Raw genomic sequence first — 20,400 nt, forward strand, 5'->3', positions numbered from 1 at the left:
ATTATATAGCTTTACAGTTTAAGTGTTATTACTGTGCACATGTAGTAGTGAGTTCTGACGTTTAGAATAAAGGAAAAACACTATATTTATGTTCATGCTAAAAGTTGACAATAAAAACTTTGGAAATTATGTTTTATCCTCACATTTAGTCAAGAATGGTACCATTACAAATACTCAATTGTTGATCTCAACATGAGAAATAGAAAAAGATCTAAAATAACACTATAAATTATAACACCTTACTATTTACTATATATTTGCAGGTGGAAAACATGCTGAATGAAGTGAAATTTAGTGAATATGTATATACTGGACAGCAAGTGACACACATTAACTTGGGACAGCTGATAAAACTTTACATAAATCACAGACCTGCCTTTGGATTAAGTTTGAAAGAGTTACAACAGGCTTTTCAGGTTCTTGGTATTGCTAATGAGAATGGGGAGCAAGCGATAAACAGAGGATATTTATTGCAACTGCTGCAGAGCAAGGGTAAGTATTCTTAGGATAAATTTTGTTTAATCAGTGTATTGAACAAAAAGACAAGAGAAACAAGCAGGGCATGCAGGACGACCACAACAGGAGAAAGCACATTGGGTATATTGAGCATACATAATAAAATGAAAGTATATAACGCTTACAAAGCGTCTTTTATGTTCTCGCCATCCTATGCAACAGACCTTAGGATACATTATGTACTTATGTATATATTATAGACAATTTTTCTTTACTTTCTGATTGGGTCTGATTTAGCAATTTTTCCGCTTCTACTACCTTCTTTGTTTACTTCTAATGAGTAAAAATCAGTTCTGATCTGGTGATTGATTCACAGCTGCAGAAGATGATAAATGGGTGTTAGTTCTCAATTAGTCAAGTCTAATAGTAAAAACACCTTCCAGTGTTTTCTATCTATGAATCAGAATTATAGCTCACTTATAAATATCCTGTTGGGTGTGGACAAAATCGCACATTAGTTCTATTATTCAGATTACAATATTAATAGCACACACATGTCATAGATAACATTTAATTACTGTTATCCACTAATCAATTATAAGATTACTGTATAGCTAAGGAAAATATGGCTGGGTTGCAGGTCATATCACATGTGGTACTGTAGAGACCTAAAGTTCTCAATACAAGCTCTAAATAACAATAAAGCTTGAAGAGAGAGAACAATATTTCTCTCTTTACTATCCTCCTTTATCATGAGTTAGAATGGACTTCTTTCAGGACTTTACATAGGTCATATAACAAGACCAGGACTGGACAGGTCGGTTATACCGCCCTTCTGAAGTAAGCAACAGGGTCCAAATTTGGTCCAACTTTCTCAACACTCTTTCTTCCCAGTCCCATTATACACAAGTCAGATACAATGAACAAAGGTTTTTAAAAATTGATCACACAAAACTTTTGTGATTGATTTTGTAGGCAGCATTTATTCTGAGGGAGCCCACACAAACATGTAACATTGGTCATGAACCTATGGAAACTGAGAGCTTCATTGGGAGTTTGACAATGGACAGTTACTCATTGGCCATTCAGAACTGTCTTGGCCATACAAGTATTCACTTGTGTTGTATGATGTCAGTAGATAGATAGATAGACAGATAGATAGATAGTATGATTGTATTATATGTATAGTGTGTTCCATAACATGACAAATTACTACTTTCCATGCAGGAGAACATATGACTGAAGAAGAACTTGCAGATTGTCTCAGCACCTTGTTAGGACTAAACCCAGAAGGAGGAAGTTCTGAATTGGGAAGCTGCAACTCTACGGGTAAGTAATAAAGAGGACTACACAAGCATATGTGAGGCATAAAGGGGGTAATTTATAAATCTGTCTACGCCAGAATACTGGACTCATTAGCAGCTGAAATGGTGCGCGTCACATTTATTTAGGGTTTTAGACCATTTTTAGGCTGTTTTGCGAGGGTGAGTGCTCTTGTCGGAAATAGGCGCTGCAAAGTAAGACTTGCCAGTCTTATACTGCACTAGGTTAATCATCCAGCATCAGATACAGTGGTAAATATGGCGCAGCAGGGAACTGACTAGTTCTTCTCCGAACTGGTCCAAAGACCCCTTTTAATTTTTCACTTTTTGTTTAATTGCAGCCAATTGGTAAGATCAAAAAATGTAGGTTTTTTTTGCTCATTAATGTACACTCTGCACCCCACCCTGACAAGAAAAAAACTGAAATGTAGATATTTTTTGCTAATTTATTAAACAAGAAAAACTGAAATATCACCTGGTTGTAAGTACAGGCAGTACCCTGCGTAAGGACACCTGACTTACAGACGACCCTAGTTAAAGATTGACCCCTCTGCCCACTGTGACCTCTGGTAAAGCTCTCTGGAAGCTTTACTATAGTCCCGGACTGCAATGATCTGCTTCAGAACAACTGTGTGACCGCTCTTACTGGCCCCATCCAGAGCCCTGACCTAAACCCAATTGAGCATCTCTGGAGAGACTTGAAAATGGCTTTCACCATGTTCACTATTAAAACCTGAAGGAACTGTAGAGGATCTGCAAGGAAGAATGGCAGAGGATCCCCAAATCCAGGTGTGAAACGCTTGTTGCATAGTTCCTAAGAAGACTCTTGGCTATAGTAGCTCAAAATGTGCTTCTACTCAATACTGAGCAAAGGGGCTGAATACTTATGACCATGTGACGTTTCATAAAGCATCGAAAATATCTACATTTCAGTTTTTTTTCTGTTAAGATGGGGTGCAGAGTGTACATTAATTGGCTGCAATGAAACAAAGAGTGAAAAATTTAAAGGGGTCTGAATACTTTCCGTACCCACTGTACATAGCTGTGCCAGAAATCATGGTTTACAAGGTGTTATTTGAACTATATATGAAACACAGTAGGTGTTCACAGCCATCACACTACTTACATCTATGACATTATTATTGGCTGTCAAGTTAAGGGAACCAACTGCTTCTTCTCCAGAGTCCTTGTCACAATAATATATTACATAGTAACACAGTCACAGATTGGTTTCTTACAACTTCCCTAAAAACTTCAACATGATCTTGATGGTTTTCATGTTTTGACGACTGAAAGAAAAACTTATATAACTGGATAAAACATCTATTCTTTTCTCACAGTGGCTAAACAACAAAAAATGTAGCTGCCATAATATCACATTAACAAAAAATAAATGAACCCAGTACTAAACTTGTGAGGGCTTTGACCTTTAGCAAACAATAAAGCCACCCTTCCTCCCAGTTATTACCCAGGTAAAATATGTAAAGCTCTGAAAGAATTTGCTTCTCTACTACTTTACTTGCTATTCTAACAAGCCAAAGTAATGTTTGAACATTAGTTGAATAGTTGTGTTCTTAATCATAGGATAAAATGGTCATTAATAATTAGTTTATTTTTTATTGTAATTTATACAAATTGTATTGTACATATGGTAGTAAAAGTTATATGCATGTAGCATAAGTGGTGTACCCGTTTAAACCATAAAATGGTTATTCCCATCTCAGATATTTTTTGTCATATTCACAGGATAAGTTACCAATGTGTGGTAGGTTAGGGTCTCACCTCTAAGGTCCAACCTTTTGGAGAATAAGGGATCTTTGAAGCCCCAATGGCACCATGTTTGGCAGCTGGAAACTGAAAACAGAGATGGTTAAACTGAAATTATTCAAGTTGTCCACATTGTTGGGGTTGTCCACATGGTGTATATTCTATGTATATGGTCCATGACTTGGTAACATTAGATTATATAGATTATAATGCATAAATTTATCTAATATTACAGACATTGCAGAACAGCTTGAACAAGAAATACCAGAGGAAATCACAAAAAATGTGATGGCTGCAGATATTCTTGGATTACCAGTTCACGATTTTGATGACTATGAAGATCAATCACATAATCCAGAGGTTGCAACTTGTTAAGAGTCATATGCATGGCAATGCTGTACATAACTAAAGCCTTATTACACACTAGTGGGCCCAAATCAGGTGTGGTTAAAAAACACACCATGGGCTCAAATCTTTTCTTTACACATTTTGGCTTTGGCTGCGATTCTCATTTCTCGACCAGAAATTGCCTGCAACTTTTTCGCTAGTTTAAAGGGGTTATCCGGGTTTAAAAATTTTTTTATGGCCGGGCTGGGGAGGGCTAGTTAAACATAATAAACATGTACTTGCCTCCTCCGGCGCCGCTGATGTCCCGCGCCGCGGTCCCTTCGATCCGTGCCCCTGTTTGTTTACAGGGGCACGGAAGCCGCGCACAGGGAGCTTCCGGTCCGCGATGTGGACGGCTCCTCCCATCCGTCCCTATCTCTCAGCATTGTAAGCGCTGGGAGATGGTGCACATGGGAGCTTCCGGCCGGCCGGAAGCTCCCTGTGCGCACTTGTACTGAAACCGGCACACGGAGAAGACGGGCCACGGCGCGGGACATCGGCAGCACCGGAGGAGGTAAGTACATGTTTATTGTGTTTAAATAGCCCTCCCCAGCCCGGCCATAAGAAATTTTTTAAACCCGGATAACCCCTTTAAGTTTGTGTAGTCACATCGGGAGTATGTGGATGATGCATGCGTGACTTATAATTGTGATGAACTACAGCAAGGTAAACAATTTTTGCAACTATAAATCACAGTTCCAACATATTTGGGGTGGCTGTACACTAGCTGTAGTCCTGACTCTATTCAGTATTATTAGTGAAGGCTACACTAAGGGCAATACAGCAGACCTCATGTAGCCTTGTCTCTCTCTATGCAGTCCCGACACATGACTGTCTTGCAATCGTTCTTTCAAAACACTGATCATATCACTGACTTGTGAACAAGGCCTAACACTTAGTATTCTTAACAATGTATCATTATTACATTTGTGTAAATAATATTTCTGATACATAAAACTGTTGAAATCTTGTTTCTCTTTTGTCATTGTATTATGTTCAACGTGGAACTTCTTGTTTTCAGCTATTTTTTTATCCATAATATTTGAAATGTGAAAAGTTAAGTAACAATTTTTACATACATATTATTCAGCAAATGATTATACTTTTTTTTTTTACAACATAATTTGACTTTTTATTTTTATATGTTGTGTGCTGTACATATGCTCCCTAAGAGGAGCCTGTAGAAAAAAAATTGACCACTACTCTTTACCACTACCAACACCACCAACTCTTTGCATTTCAATATGCATTGTTCCACTGATTTTGGCAAAGCTGGCATTTTCTCTCGAAGCCCCTTCTATTCCCAAGAAAACCAAGGTGTATGCTCCAGCGCTACACCACTCACAGTACATATATCACTGACAGTAGATATATAATATTGAGCATAATGGGTACTAAAAACACCCTAAAACAGTGACGGTGAACCTTTTAGAGGACAAGTGCCCAAACTACAACCAAAAAGCCGCTTATTTGTTGCACAACTTGCACAATTTGTTGCAAAACAACTTATTGCTCCATGGTCTTCCACAGCTTTTAATCGTATTGAGGACACAAATTCCATTGAAAGGAGGAGGGCAAATTCAGATTATCATTGTAGCTTCCAACCACGGTTCTACTATAACAGGAAGAATCATGGGGTAGAAGCAGAAGCATTGCTTTAAATAGTGCTGACCACAACGCATGCTGAGCTGTGATTCCTTGAGTCACTCAACCTGTCTAGCAAACTCTGTGCTAGGGCGATGGCCTGTGTGCCCACAGAGATGGCTAGACAGTTTTTGGCACCCAGGTCTCCATAGTGGGATTAGGCTCACTGCTCCCATAGTGCAACCTCTCTACTCTACCTCTAGGCCCATTTGCCATGCTCAATAACGCTTACCCTTTTTCTTTTTACTTTATTCCATTCTCTTTTTCTGCAATTAGTTTTCTTATTTGATTGAATTGTATATTGTTAAAAGGACTTCCTCCTGTGTTTCTCCATTTTTAAATGCTTTTTTCCATATTTTCTTTGTTGCCTGGTGCTCATCCACAACTACTGTTATGAGTTTTCAATTTAATTTAAGAAAAATTAATGCAAAGAGTAGGCATGATGGACTATTTAAAATCCAGGATGCATTTTGAAATGCTACACAGACAAATATTTTAACTAATGTTTTTGCGTTAAGTTTGGTGTTCTGGAAAAAAAAAACGGCATTCTGTATGTATGACATAAGTGTTACAATTAAATAAAAACACTCCGTGTTTTTTTAACAAAAAAAAACAAACAATTAAACAATTTGTGAAGGAAGCCATATGAAGCAATCCCTGTGTTCCTGCTATTAAAAAAGAATAAACCTTTATACTTACTTAGAGATTGTTTCCAATGAGGCATCATACCCATCTCAGGCGCTCTGTGCCTGTGTTGTAATTCAATAAAGCCGCAGCAGTACACATGCAGTGAAGCTTTGTCTTCACTCTGGACCGAGGAAAGTATAAACGTTTTTTTTTTTAACCCCTTAAAGATTACTTACAAAATATAGTAATTGCTGTTACGGGTGCTCCCGCGATCCCTGTCTCGGATCGCGGGCGCATCCGTGCTCCCCCGTTTGCCCCCGCTGCAGGCCGGTCTCTTCACTCACCTCTCCCGGCTCCTGCTCTTCCCTGGACTGCCGTGCGCGCGCGTCCCCGCCCGAAAATTTAAAGGGCCAGCATACCGCTAATTGGTGCACTGGCTGAACCTCACCTTTAAGAATCCTGCCTCTTCCTGTGTCCCCTGCCGGATCTTTGTGCCTCATAGCCTTAGAGAAAGCTTCCAAGCGAGTATTCCTGCGTTCCTGTGTATTTCTGCGTATTCCTGTATTCCTGTGTTCCCGTGAATTCCTGTGTGTTCCCGCTCCTGAGTCCTGTGTTACCTGAGTTCCTCCGTGTTGCTGTGTTCCGTGTGCCTGTGTTCTCGTTCCCACCTGCCTGGACCTCCTGTTGCTGACCCCGGACTTGGACCTGACGTTGCATCTCTGCCGCCTGCCCTGACCCTGTGCCTGGACCTGTCTACGAGATTGTCATCCGCTAAGGTACCTCGACCTCGGCTGCCACCGTGGGCTAGTCACACCTGGGAACGACCTAGTGGTATCCTGCCGCAGCAAGTCCAACCCGCTTTGCGGCGGGCTCTGGTGAATACCAGGTGCCGCTTGGCTCCGGTTCCGGGTGTTGGCTAGTTACATCTCCCGCGGTGGCCCAGAGGATCCACTGATCCTAACAGTAAGATCCGGCCATGGATCCCACCGAGGTTCCGCTTCCCACTCGACCAAACTTTGCCGCCATAGTGGTCCAGCAATCCCGGGAGATTGCCGCTCAACGCGAACAGCTGGATCAAGTCACCACCATGCTGCAACAGCTGCTAGCCGCCCAGCAACAGCAACAGGTTCCCGTGTCTGCTCCCGTGGCTCCTGCAACCCCGGTCTGCCTTCCTGCTGCTGAACCACGACTACGGCTGTCTATGCCCAGCAAATTTGACGGAGACGCCAAACAGTGCAGGGGTTTTATTACTCAATGCTCCCTACAAATAGAACTTATGCCTTCGCAATTTGTCACGGAGCGTTCCAAGGTGGCATTTTTCGTCAGTCTTCTCTCTGGGAAGGCCCTGGCCTGGGCCACTCCTCTTTGGGACAGAGGCGACCTGGTCACGGCTACTCTTGCGGCTTTTCTGGCGGAGTTCCGGGCCGTTTTTGAGGAACCAGCACGGGCTTCTTCTGCCGAGACTGCGTTGTTGAACCTGCGCCAAGGCAACTCATCTGTTGGAGAGTATGCTGTTCAGTTCCGCACCCTGGCCTCTGAACTTGCCTGGAACGATGCAGCTCTCATCGCCACCTTTAAGAAAGGACTCTCGCCGCAGGTCAAAGATGCGCTGGCGGCTCGGGATCTACCGTCAACTCTGGGTGGTCTCATCACACTGGCCACTCGGATAGATGTCCAGTTTAAGGAACGCGCCGAGGAACTTCGCTCTGAGCATCCTCAAGCTCAGGTAAGACGTTTTCCTCGCCTCGCACCTGCCTTCCAAAGACCGCTCCAGCCTCCGCCTGTATCGTCTGCAGAGGAACCCATGCAGGTGGACAGAATCCGGCTCTCTCTACAAGAGCGTTCCAGAAGACGAAAGGAGAACCTTTGTCTGTATTGTGCCAGTCCAGGGCACTTCATCGGGACTTGCCCTGTTCGCCCCCAACGTCCGGGAAACGCCAGCACCTAGGGCTCTTGGGAGAAGCGTCCCTAGGTGTGTGCCAAGCTTCTCCACGTCTGATTATTCCTGTGCTCCTCAGCGTAGACACCGGCACCCAGATTCAAGTTTCTGCTTTCCTGGATTCAGGCTCTACAGCGAGCTTTATGGACGCAGCCCTGGTCTTCCGGCATCACTTCCCAGTGGTTCGTCTTGAGAAACCATTGTCCATTGCCTCAGTCAGTGGCCAGATTCTTACGGTGCCCATCCGGTTTCGCACGGAACCCCTGCTTCTGCAAGTTGGAGTCTTGCATAAAGAAAGACTTTCTTTTTTTGTATTACCCCAAAGCACTTCCACCCTCCTGTTGGGTCTCCCCTGGTTGCAGCAACATGCCGCTGTGCTGGACTGGTCCTCTGGGGAGATTCTCCGTTGGGGCCCGGCTTGTTCTTCTCATTGTATGGATGTCCCTCATCCGCTCCCTGTCTGGACTTCCACCTTGTCTCCCAAGCCCCTGGAGGGGCTCCCCGCTCCATACTTGGATTTCGCAGATGTGTTCTCCAAAAAACAGGCAGAGACTCTTCCTCCACATCGTCCCTATGATTGCCCCATCGACTTGCTGCCCGGCTCTTCTCCTCCACGGGGTCGGGTGTACCCGCTCTCAGTACCCGAAACAGCCGCCATGTCTGAATATATTAAGGAAAATCTGCAAAGAGGTTTCATACGTAAATCCTCCTCTCCAGCTGGCACAGGTTTCTTTTTTGTCACCAAGAAAGATGGCTTTATTCGCCCCTGTATAGACTATCGCGGTCTTAACAAAGTCACTGTTAAGAATCGCTACCCCTTGCCGCTGATCACGGAGTTGTTTGATCGTCTATGGGGCGCGAGAGTCTTTACCAAGTTGGATCTTCGTGGTGCCTACAATCTTATTCGCATCAGGAAGGGTGACGAGTGGAAGACTGCCTTTAACACCCGTGATGGGCATTTTGAATATTTAGTTATGCCCTTTGGACTTTGCAATGCACCAGCCGTTTTCCAGGAATTTGTTAATGATATCTTCAGGGACTTATTGTACAGCTGTGTTGTGGTTTACCTGGATGACATCCTCATGTTTTCTGCTGATCTCGAGTCCCATCAGTCCCATGTACGGCAAATGCTCAGTCGCCTCAGGACTAACCATCTCTATGCCAAACTGGAAAAATGCCACTTTCATCAAAGGAACCTTCCATTCCTTGGCTACATTATTTCCGACAGAGGCCTGCAGATGGATCCGGCTAAACTATCTGCAGTTCTTCAGTGGCCACGCCCAGTGGGACTGCGTGCTATCCAAAGATTCCTGGGCTTTGCCAATTATTATAGGCAATTCATTCCACATTTTTCATCCCTGGTAGCTCCACTGGTGGCACTAACAAAGAAAGGTGTCAATTCTCGTCTCTGGCCCCCTGCGGCTGAGGAGGCCTTCACGAGATTAAAGACTGCGTTTTCCTCTGCATCTGTTCTTACCAGACCTGATACCGAGAAGCCATTCTTTCTGGAAGTCGATGCCTCTTCCGTAGGAGCTGGAGCGGTTCTTATCCAGAAGGGGCCTAGGGGCCGAACTCTCTCCTGTGGCTTCTTCTCCAAAACATTTTCCTCCGCAGAGAGGTATTATTCTATAGGGGATCGTGACTATCAAGCTTGCCTTGGAGGAATGGCGTCATCTGCTGGAGGGAGCTCGATTTCCAGTCAGTATTTTCACGGACCACAAGAACCTCCAGTACCTGCAGACAGCTCAACGGTTGAACCCACGTCAAGCCCGGTGGTCACTATTCTTTTCCCGTTTTGACTTCCAGATCCATTTTCGCCCAGCCGAGAAAAACATTAAGGCTGACGCCCTGTCACGTGCTTCCGATGTTATGGGGGAGGACTATGCTCCGAGACACATCATTCCTCCAGAGAGGCTTGCGCTGGCAGCGCCGGTGGACCTTCGGCAATTACCTCCCGGCAAGACTTATGGACTTCGAAAGAGGATCCTGACCTGGGGACATTCTTCTCGAGTGGCTGGGCACCCTGGGGTGCAGCGCTCTGTGGCCCTGATTTCCCGTTTCTATTGGTGGCCTGATTTGGTCAAGGACGTTCGGGATTTTGTGCGGTCTTGTGCCTCTTGTGCTCGCAATAAGCCCTCACGACAAAAACCAGCTGGTCTTCTGTTGCCGTTACCCGTGCCTACCTGTCTGTGGTCTCACGTGGCTATGGACTTCATTACTGATCTGCCGCCATCATCTGGCAATACCGTTATCTGGGTGGTAACAGACCGCTTCTCTAAGATGTCCCATTTTGTCCCTCTACCAGGTTTGCCTTCAGCCCCACGTCTTGCCAGTCTCTTCTTCCAGCACATCTTCCGGCTTCATGGCCTTCCCCGGCACATCGTTTCTGATCGAGGTGTTCAGTTCGTGTCCAAGTTCTGGAGATCTCTGTGCAATCAGCTGCAAGTGAAATTGGACTTTTCCTCTGCCTATCATCCTCAGTCCAACGGCCAAGTAGAGAGGGTGAATCAGACTTTGGGGTGCTATCTCCGCCACTTTGTGTCCGCTCGTCAGGATGACTGGGCTTCTCTTTTACCATGGGCGGAGTTTTCCTACAATTCCCTGGACTCCACTTCTGCTGGTTCTGCTCCCTTCTTTATTAATTACGGACTGCACCCACGGCCTCCTCTTCCGTTACCTGTGTCTGCAGATATTCCTGCTGTGGAGGACTTGGTACAGGATCTAAAAGCCATCTGGGAACAAGTCCGTACCTCATTGCTCCAAACCTCTGCCAAGACCAAGCATCAAGCGGACAAGAAACTTCGGCCTTTTCCAGTCTTAGCTCCTGGTGACAGGGTCTGGTTATCCTCAAGGTACATCCGACTGAAGATCCCTGGCTACAAATTGGGACCCCGGTTCTTGGGTCCATTTGAAATCCTCAGTCGCATCAACCCGGTGGCCTACAAATTGCGGCTGCCTTCTAGCATGCGCATACCCAACTCCTTCCACGTTTCCCTCCTCAAGCCAGTCATCTTAAACCGCTTCACCCGACAAGTTCCTCTCCCTCCGGCCCCACAAGCGGACTCTACTGATGTCTTCGAGGTGAAGGAGATCCTGGATACTAAGACAGTGAGAGGTAGGCGGTTGTTTCTGGTAGACTGGAAGGGATTTGGTCCTGAGGAAAGATCTTGGGAGCCAGAGGATAACATCTTGGACAAGAGCCTGCTCCAATGTTTTCTCAGGCCCAAGAAGAGAGGGAGGCTGAAGGGGGGGGGGGTACTGTCACGGGTGCTCCCGCGATCCCTGTCTCGGATCACGGGCGCATCCGTGCTCCCCCGTTTGCCCCCACTGCAGGCCGGTCTCTTCACTCACCTCTCCCGGCTCCTGCTCTTCCCCGGACTGCCGTGCGCGCGCGTCCCCGCCTCCTAGGGCGCGCGCGGCTCCTGCCGAAAATTTAAAGGGCCAGCGCACCGCTAATTGGTGCACTGGCTGAACCTCACCTTTAAGAATCCTGCCTCTTCCTGTGTCCCCTGCCGGATCTTTGTGCCTCATAGCCTTAGAGAAAGCTTCCAAGCGAGTATTCCTGCGTTCCTGTTTATTTCTGCGTATTCCTGAATTCCTGTGTGTTCCCGCTACTGAGTCCTGTGTTGCCGTGTTACCTGAGTTCCTCCGTGTTGCTGTGTTCCGTGTGCCTGTGTTCCCATTCCCACCTGCCTGGACCTCCTGTTGCTTACCCCGGACTTGGACCTGACGTTGCCCTGCCCTGACCCTGTGCCTGGACCTGTCTACGAGATTGTCATCCGCTAAGGTACCTCAACCTCGGCTGCCACCGTGGGTTAGTCACACCTGGGAACGACCTAGTGGTATCCTGCCTCAGCAAGTCCAACCTGCTTTGCGGCGGGCTCTGGTGAATACCACATACAGGATGCATATGGTGATCAGCCTGGCAGCTTCCATGACATGAAGAAGCAGGGGACATGCACAGGACACATTCAGGATGTTTATGGTGACAGCCTGGCAGCTTCCATCACATGAAGGAGCAGGGAACATGTAATAAGTGGTAGAAATCATTAGTACATGAAGTCTACGCCTCTGCTGTGAAAATTTGTATACTCCAGTCACACTGTTAGTGTTGCAAATTGTGATTTTTATTGTACAAACTTTCAAACATGATGTTTCGGTCAGACAATTGAGTGACTGGAGTATACAATGGAGTATATAGGGTGACTGGAGTATAAAAATTTTCCATACACTAAGGGAATGGGACCCTCTCCAGGGCACCTGTGATACTCTACTTAACCAGTGTGCAGCAGAAATCCTTCCTTTACGCCTGTGCTCTGTGACCACTACGGGTTAATAGCTTATCTACACAGAGCTGATACTGCCGATGACAAAGTGGGGAAAGTGAGAAGCATAAGGAGAGGAGAGAGACAGACAAAGTTCTCTTGAATCACAGACTTGGAGAACAGAAACAGGGAGATCTTGTACCTCACTATTCTGTGCAGGAGACATTTGCATTCACAGATCCAGCTATGCTTCATATACTGTCACATGACCTCCTCCCCTCCCATGAAATTGACTCAGAAACAAAGTGTAAACAAAGTACGGATTCATAGGTCTTATCAGCACATGGAGAGGAAGCAGACATTGCAGCTCTGAGGTAATCTGAGGGCTATAGCAAAGAAACTACTGGATATAGCTAACAAAGATAATAGGCAAAGTTGATTACTACTTAAATGCATCATAAAAAGACCTCCAGTTTCACAATAAAATTCTTCAAGAAATGTGTAATGCATGCTCCCCTAGAAGTGAGTAAGACTAAAAGCAGGTGACAGGTCCCCTTTGAATTATCATAAGTCATGTTACACATGGTGCATACATTTCTCTGCATGTACAATTATAGCTACAGTGGCCTGATGTATGATGGAAGCCCCGTCCCTCCAAATACATCAAGAGACTTAGGCCTCCTGATGTTCCTGAGGATGGGGGGTGGGGGCCAAAGCAGCTGCTATAGTTTTGCATGAAAACCATGCAAACGTTCAAGGTGAGTATTATTATTTTACCTAGGGCTGTATATAGTTAAAGGGGGCTGTATATAGTTATAGCTGGGGTGTATATAGTTTTTATAGGAAGGCTGTATATAGTTATTATATGGGGCTGTATGTAGTTATTATGGGGGGGTTGTATATAGTTATAAGGGGCTGGGTATATTTATCACAGTGGGCAGTATATAGTTATCATTGGGGGGTGTATATATATTTCTTATAGGGAGGCTGTATATATTTATTATTGTAAGGTTAAAGTTATTATGGGGGGAGCTGTATATAGTTATTATAGTGGGCTGTATATAGTTACTAAAGGCAGATGTATATAGTTATATGGGGGGCTGGATATAGTTACCACAATGGGCAGTATATAGTTATCATTGGGGGGTGTATATATTTCTTATAGGGAGGCTGTATATATTTATTATTATAAGGGGCTGCATATAGTTATAAGGGGGCTGTAGAAAGCTATTATAAGGGGGCTATATAAAGTTATGGGGGGGCTGTATATAGTTACTATAGGGAGATGTATATAGTTATATGGGGGACTGGATATAGTTATTATGGGGGCTTGGATATAGTTACCACAGTGGGCTGTATATTAATATATATACACTCACCGACTTTATTAGGTACACCATGCTAGTAACGGGTTGGACCCCCTTTTGCCTTCAGAACTGCCTCAATTCTTCGTGGCATAGATTCAACAAGGTGCTGGAAGCATTCCTCAGAGATTTTGGTCCACATTGACATGATGGCATCACACAGTTGCCGCAGATTTGTCAGCTGCACATCCATGATGTGAATCTCCCGTTCCACCACATCCCAAAGATGCTCTATTGGATTGAGATCTGGTGACTGTGGAGGCCATTTGAGTCCAGTGACCTCATTGTCATGTTCAAGAAACCAGTCTGAGATGATTCCAGCTTTATGAGATGGCGCATTATCCTGCTGAAAGTAGCCATCAGATGTTGGGTACATTGTGGTCATAAAGGGATGGACATGGTCAGCAACAATACTCAGGTAGGCTGTGGCGTTCCAACGATGCTCAATTGGTACCAAGGGGCCCAAAGAGTGCCAAGAAAATATTCCCCACACCATGACACCACCCCCACCCGCCTGAACCGTTGATACAAGGCAGGATGGATCCATGCTTTCATGTTGTTGACGCCAGATTCTGACCCTACCATCCGAATGTCGCAGCAGAAATCGAGACTCATCAGACCAGGCAACGTTTTTCCAATCTTCTACTATCCAATTTCGATGAGCTTGTGCAAATTGTAGCCTCAGTTTCCTGTTCTTAGCTGAAAGGAGTGGCACCCGGTGTGGTCTTCTGCTGCTGAAGCCCATCTGCCTCAAAGTTCGACGTACTGTGCGTTCAGAGATGCTCTTCTGCCTACCTTGGTTGTAATGGGTGGCGAGTCACTGTTGCCTTTCTATCAGCTCGAACCAGTCTGCCCATTCTCCTCTGACCTCTGCCATCAACAAGGCATTTCCGCCCACAGAACTGCCGCTCACTGGATGTTTTTTCTTTTTCGGACCATTCTCTGTAAACCCTAGAGATGGTTGTGCGTGAAAATCCCAGTAGATCAGCAGTTTTTGAAATACTCAGACCAGCCCTTCTGGCACCAACAACCATGCCACGTTCAAAGGCACTCAAATCACCTTTCTTCCCCATACTGATGCTCGGTTTGAACTGCAGGAGATTGTCTTGACCATGTCTACATTCCTAAATGCACTTAGTTTCCGCCATGTGATTGGCTGATTAGAAATTAAGTGTTAACGAGCAGTTGGACAGGTGTACCTAATAAAGTGGCCGGTGAGTGTATGTATATATATTTTACAGGGACGGCTGTATATACTTATTACTAGAAACATTTACTGTAATGTGGGAAGGGTCCCTATTGGTTAGCGCCCAGGGGGCACCCAGGGACCCTTAATCCGGCCCAGAGTGCTGTCATAGTCAGTGGTAATGGGCCCACTGAACAACCGTGAGCGATGACGTAAGCCAACACCTGGGAGTGGAGTCTAAGTGGCACCTAATTTTCAGCAGAGACCGCCACGAGGCAGGTTGGACTTGCTGCAGCGGGATACCGCTAGGTCACCCCACAAGTGTGAAATTGCCCATGGCAGTGGCCAAGGCAAAGTGCTGAATCGTAAGGCAGAGACTGAGTCAAGGCAGGAGGGCTGGCGGCAGAGAATTGAAGTCAGGAACAAGATTCAAGGTCACAATGAGAAATCCCAATAAACGCAGGAATATCACAGGGAAGCTTACTCTGAGGCACAAAGCACAAAGATCAGGTAGGCGACACAGGAAGTGTACGGCAATTTATCAGGGCAGGCGGCTGACCAGTGACAATCATCGGCGGGCTGGCCCTTTAAATCTTACAAATCCGGTGCACGTGCTGGAGCACGGGGACCACCACTGGAGCGAGGGCAGGTGAGTGAGGCTGCGGCTGTGCTCCAGTAGGACAGAGGCACAAGGGTGCGCCTCGACCAGGGACATGGGTCACAGGAGCATCCGTGATAGTACCCCCCTTCAATCTGCCCCTCTTCTTGGCCTGAAGGAAACTCTGCAGGAGACCACGGTCCAGTATGTTGTTTTCGAGGTCCCAAGACCTCTCCTCCGGCCAGAACATCTTACAGTCGACAAGAAAGAAATGCTTTCCTCTGAGCGGTTTCATACCCAGGAACTCTTTTACTTCAGACATTGGAATCAGCCTCAGCAGAAGGAGGATGACAGGCTTCAGGTGGTAGCAGGTCGAGACGTGCCCTGCAACAGGTCTATAGGGCAATCGTAGGGGTAGTGCGGTAGCAGAGTTTCCGCTTGCTTCTCTGAGAAGACATCAGCACAGTCCTAGTAAGAAGGGAGGAAGCCGGAAGACTCTGAAGAAGTCGTATGAGATATGGGATGAGGTACCACCAAACAGCGTCACTGGCACTCAGGTCCCCAGTGAAGAACATCCCTGTCTGCCAGTAGAGCACGTGTGCGTGGTGCTGAAGACCCAGAAGGACGGAAGACGTGGACCGAGGTAGCACATAAAATGACAGTCTTTCTTTGTACAATGCCTCAAATTGCAGACATAGAGGCTTGGTGCGGTAACGGACTGGATCTCAGAGGATCTGCCCACTGATGGATAAGATGACCAGCGGCTTCTCAAGACAAATTACAGGAAGATGATGCTGGGAGACCAGGACAGCATCTACGAAGTTTCTTGCAAAGCCGGAATCCAGGAAGGCTGAAGCACAAAACTGGATGCTTGTTCCTGAGCTAAGTAGGACTGGAATATTCAGGCGAGGGGAAGCTTTATTCTCACCTAGGGACGCCACTTCTAGAAATTCTAGGTGCGTGCATTTCCCAAACGCTGTGGACGGAGTCCCGAGAAAGTGCTCCAGGCCGGCACATAAGAGACACAAATTCGCTTGTCGTTGTCTGGAGCATTCTTGGGGAGTCAGACGCGCTTATCCACCTGCATGGCCTGCTCTGGAACAGACAAGGAGGACAGCTGTGGTGACCTTTGAAAGACTGGTTCCAAGCAGGGCAGTCGACGGGTCTTGAAATGTTCTTGTTCGAGATGCTGCTCCTCCAGATGCTCTGAGAATCGGATATCGATCCGAGTGGCCAGGGAGATGAGGTCACTCAAAGAAGATGGCAGGTCTCATGCAGACAGGGCGTCTTTGATACGACCAGACAGTCCTTTTTTAAAGGTGGCGACCACGGCAGCTTCATTCCAAGCAAGCTCAGAAGCTAGAGTGTGGAATTGAACTGCATAGTCACCCACAGACAAGTCCCCTTGGCACAAGTTCAGCAGGGAGGTTTCAGCAGATGACGTAGGGGCTGGCATCTCAAATATGGACCGGAACTGAGCAAGAAATGTTGTGAGGTTAGCCGTGACCAGATCTTTACTGCAGAGGGAAGTGGCCCAAGCCAGGGCTTTCCTGGAGAGAAAAAGGATTATGAAAGCCACCTTGGACCATTCTGTGGAAAATTGCGAAGGCATCGATTCAATGTGCAAGGAGCACTGAGTGATGAGTGACAAATGTGTGTAGAGCTCATGTAAAGGAGATAATAATGACAATGCCAGGCAGTTCGCAAGCCATTGCAACTATTTCAATGCTTCTACACCAGTGTGATGATGTAGAAGCACTGATAAACGGCCCTGGGAGATTCTATTTGGAAAATTCTATGGATTTTGGTAGGTCTCTACCACAACAGAATTGCCCTTGGGTCATTGAAAAAATAAAAGTTTCTTAAGTAGTTTTTCAGCCATATAAAGCTATAGAAGAAGTATTCTTACTGGAGTTATTCCTAGATTTGGCTAAACAAATGACATATATCAGAAACAGCATCACACTATAGGCTTTGTCTGGTATTACAACACAGCTCCACTGACATCCTGATGGCCTTCTATAACCTACCTACCTACACATTGTGCCATTGCATTTTAACTGATTTTAAATTGTGGAAAGATATCTCCACTAATTTTACATACCACAAGCTTAGTTTTCAAAGATTTGTTTGTTCAAACAACAAAATACACATTTTAGAAGACATCAGATGTTATTTTTTTGTTATCATAAAACTTGTGGTAGAAATCCAAAGAATGAACCTCCGGTTTCTGCAGCGGGTCAGTGCACCGATTAGCCCCATTTAATGTGTGGCCACCACTGCAGCTGCAGCACTGTAACCATGGCAACACAAGCCAGGATGCTGAAAAGAGAAGCTGCCGTCTCCGACTTCCATTGAAATTAATAAAGGACAGATTCTAGGAGTTTTTCCATGCATATTTTCTGTGCAAAAGCTGTGTGAACATGTCCTTAGATTGTGTTCTTATCTGTGTTAAGGATACCATTTTTAAGGGTTTTTTTTGTTATATCATCAGTAACATCTTTATTTACATACACATAACATCACCACTGCCTTACTGCAGAACATCAGTGATGGTCTGCCTGCTGTCTCTAACATCATGTCCTCTCTCTTCATGAAACTTTCCAAATTGACTAAACCCTGACCTCCAGAAAGGGAGAGGGAAAGACAGCAATCCTAGGTAATCAGGATTTGAGTGGTGCTCGCAGCTGGGGATCCAGTGCTCAGAGTCCCATAATCAGCATAAGGAATGGAGAGAGCCACAAAAAGTCTTTATTGTAACATCATCCAAGCATAAAAATTGCAACGTTTCGATTCCAGTTGAATCTTTCCTTAAACCCTGACCTTTTCATTTGGATTAATGGTATCACCATAACTCCGAGGCATAAAGCCACCGTCTTGGATTAGTGCTCGACTGCAACCTCTCCTCTGATGGTACCTACAATCACTTGCATGCTCTAGCCAGATGGACGTCAAAAAAATTTCCAGAATCAGCCCCTTTCTGACCACAGAAACTGCCAAAACACTACATGTGGCTCTGATTCACTCTCGTCTCAGTCGTCCCTACAAAACTTTCTCCTTTGCAATCTATACTTAATGCAGCAGCCAGCCTGGTCCTTCAATCCTCCTCCAGTATGTGCCAGTCACTGCACTGATTTCAATCAACTTCAGAATTCAATTCAAAAGAATCCCTCTCATCCACAAAGCTCTGCACCTACCTCTATACTCTCATCTCAGTCTAGACCCTGCTGTCTGGTCTGACAGCGAGCTAATATTATTGTCTGCTTTAATTTGACTTTCACTATTGTCTCCAGAACTTCTCGCAAACGGCGCTAATTCTCAGACAAATGGCCAACATGAATGCCTAACTACCAAAGCTTCAATCGTGTTCTAAAATATCTCTCTCTTCAGACAGAAATCTTACACTTTGTGACTATCACCTTGTGTGTAACTTTTACTTTCACTAACCAATAAGTACCCCATCTATGTAATCCCTCAGCACTTGATACCATTAACCCGTCCATGCTCTGTGCCGTAGATGTACGTCACAGGGGTGTATGAAGAGGGCTTGTGGGATGAGCATATTGCAGTGAACACCCACCGAAAATACCCACGGTCGGTGCTTGCACCGATCACGGGTATTAACTCTTCTGATGCCGCCGGCAAAGCAGCCAGCTGCATTTAAAGGACGTAGGAGCGTGGGCGGCGCCATCTTGGTTCCGATAGGGCCCCCCCCGAACGTAATAAAACCTACATAAATTTGGTATCACCATGATTGTACCAAACCAAAAAATAAAGCGCAGGTGTTATTTGGAGCGCACAGTGAAAGTCGGAAAAACTGACCCCCACAAGAATGTGAAGCAAACGCTTTTTTTTCAATTTTTACCAAATTTGGAAATTTTTTCCCCGACTTCCCAGTACACGGCATGGAATAATAAATGACACCACAAAGAAGTTAAATATGTTCTGCACAAAATAAGCCATCACACAGCTCTGTACATGGAAAAATGAAAACTTTATGGATTTTTGAAGGTGGAGAGCGACAAATGAGCGAAAAAACCCTGCGTCCTTAAGGGATTAAAGAAAACCTGTCAGGTCAATTTGGAACCTTAAATAAATTACGGGTCTTTATGAATGTAGAATCCATATCCAATGTGGAAATAAAATGCAGTGCATTGGTTAGTTGAGTATGAATTACACCTTTGTATCCGTCTACCACCGCTTGCTGAAATTACAATATTGTGGTGGCCTTATTTGGCATTTGTATATTGATATTGGGGAGTTCCTCGATATGAGGAATCAGAGTAAAAGTTATGTTTTAGAAATCTTATTTCTACCTTGCTTATAATATACTATAAGGCCCCATTCACACAACCATCTGGGGGATGTATTTGCAGCTGTATATACGCCTGCATAGAGTGCAATGGCAGCCCGTCGGCGGTGTGGCAATGTTCCGCGACGTACATGGGGAAAGACGGTGCATGCTCTATCTTTCCCTGTGTGCACATCCGTATGGGGCTGTTTTCTATGGATAGGTGGAAATACGTATGCGGTCAGGTCAAGGCCCACCCCGGGCGCCTGTGTTTGTAATTGCAACGCACGTGCCACATGTCACCACACCTTAGGTCTACGTTTACACTATATTGTGAGGGTGTGGAGGTTTACTTTTGTGACTGCCTGAGCCAAAAACACTGACAGGAATAGGACCTGCTACAAAATTTGTGGCCCTGCAGCCGCAGACCAAATCCCCAAACTCCCCTGTTGTGGCTTTTTGAGCTTCAATGGTGGCTCCAATATAAATATGTGATAACCTGCCATCTACGACCACACACAGTGGAAACGCTATCACCCTGTATGAATGTGGCT

The 20,400-nt window shown here is 45.4% G+C and overlaps 1 protein-coding gene across 4 annotated transcripts in view; it reads left to right on the forward strand.

Moving 5' to 3' along the window:
* The window catches only part of CFAP251 (cilia and flagella associated protein 251), a 43,138-nt gene extending 38,994 nt beyond the window's left edge, over positions 1–4,144 (forward strand). For all 4 annotated transcript variants that reach the window (XM_072143670.1, XM_072143698.1, XM_072143680.1 and 1 more), the window contains exons 20-22: positions 264–492; positions 1,684–1,785; positions 3,781–4,144. In XM_072143670.1, the coding sequence (XP_071999771.1) occupies positions 264–492; positions 1,684–1,785; positions 3,781–3,920 (471 nt within the window). In that variant the 3' untranslated portion in view covers positions 3,921–4,144. The remainder of the gene's footprint in view (positions 1–263; positions 493–1,683; positions 1,786–3,780) is intronic.
* The last annotated feature ends 16,256 nt before the right edge of the window (positions 4,145–20,400 follow it).

The sequence above is a fragment of the Engystomops pustulosus genome, chromosome 1 (assembly GCF_040894005.1).
Source record: "Engystomops pustulosus chromosome 1, aEngPut4.maternal, whole genome shotgun sequence".
NCBI classification, from domain to species: domain Eukaryota; kingdom Metazoa; phylum Chordata; class Amphibia; order Anura; family Leptodactylidae; genus Engystomops; species Engystomops pustulosus.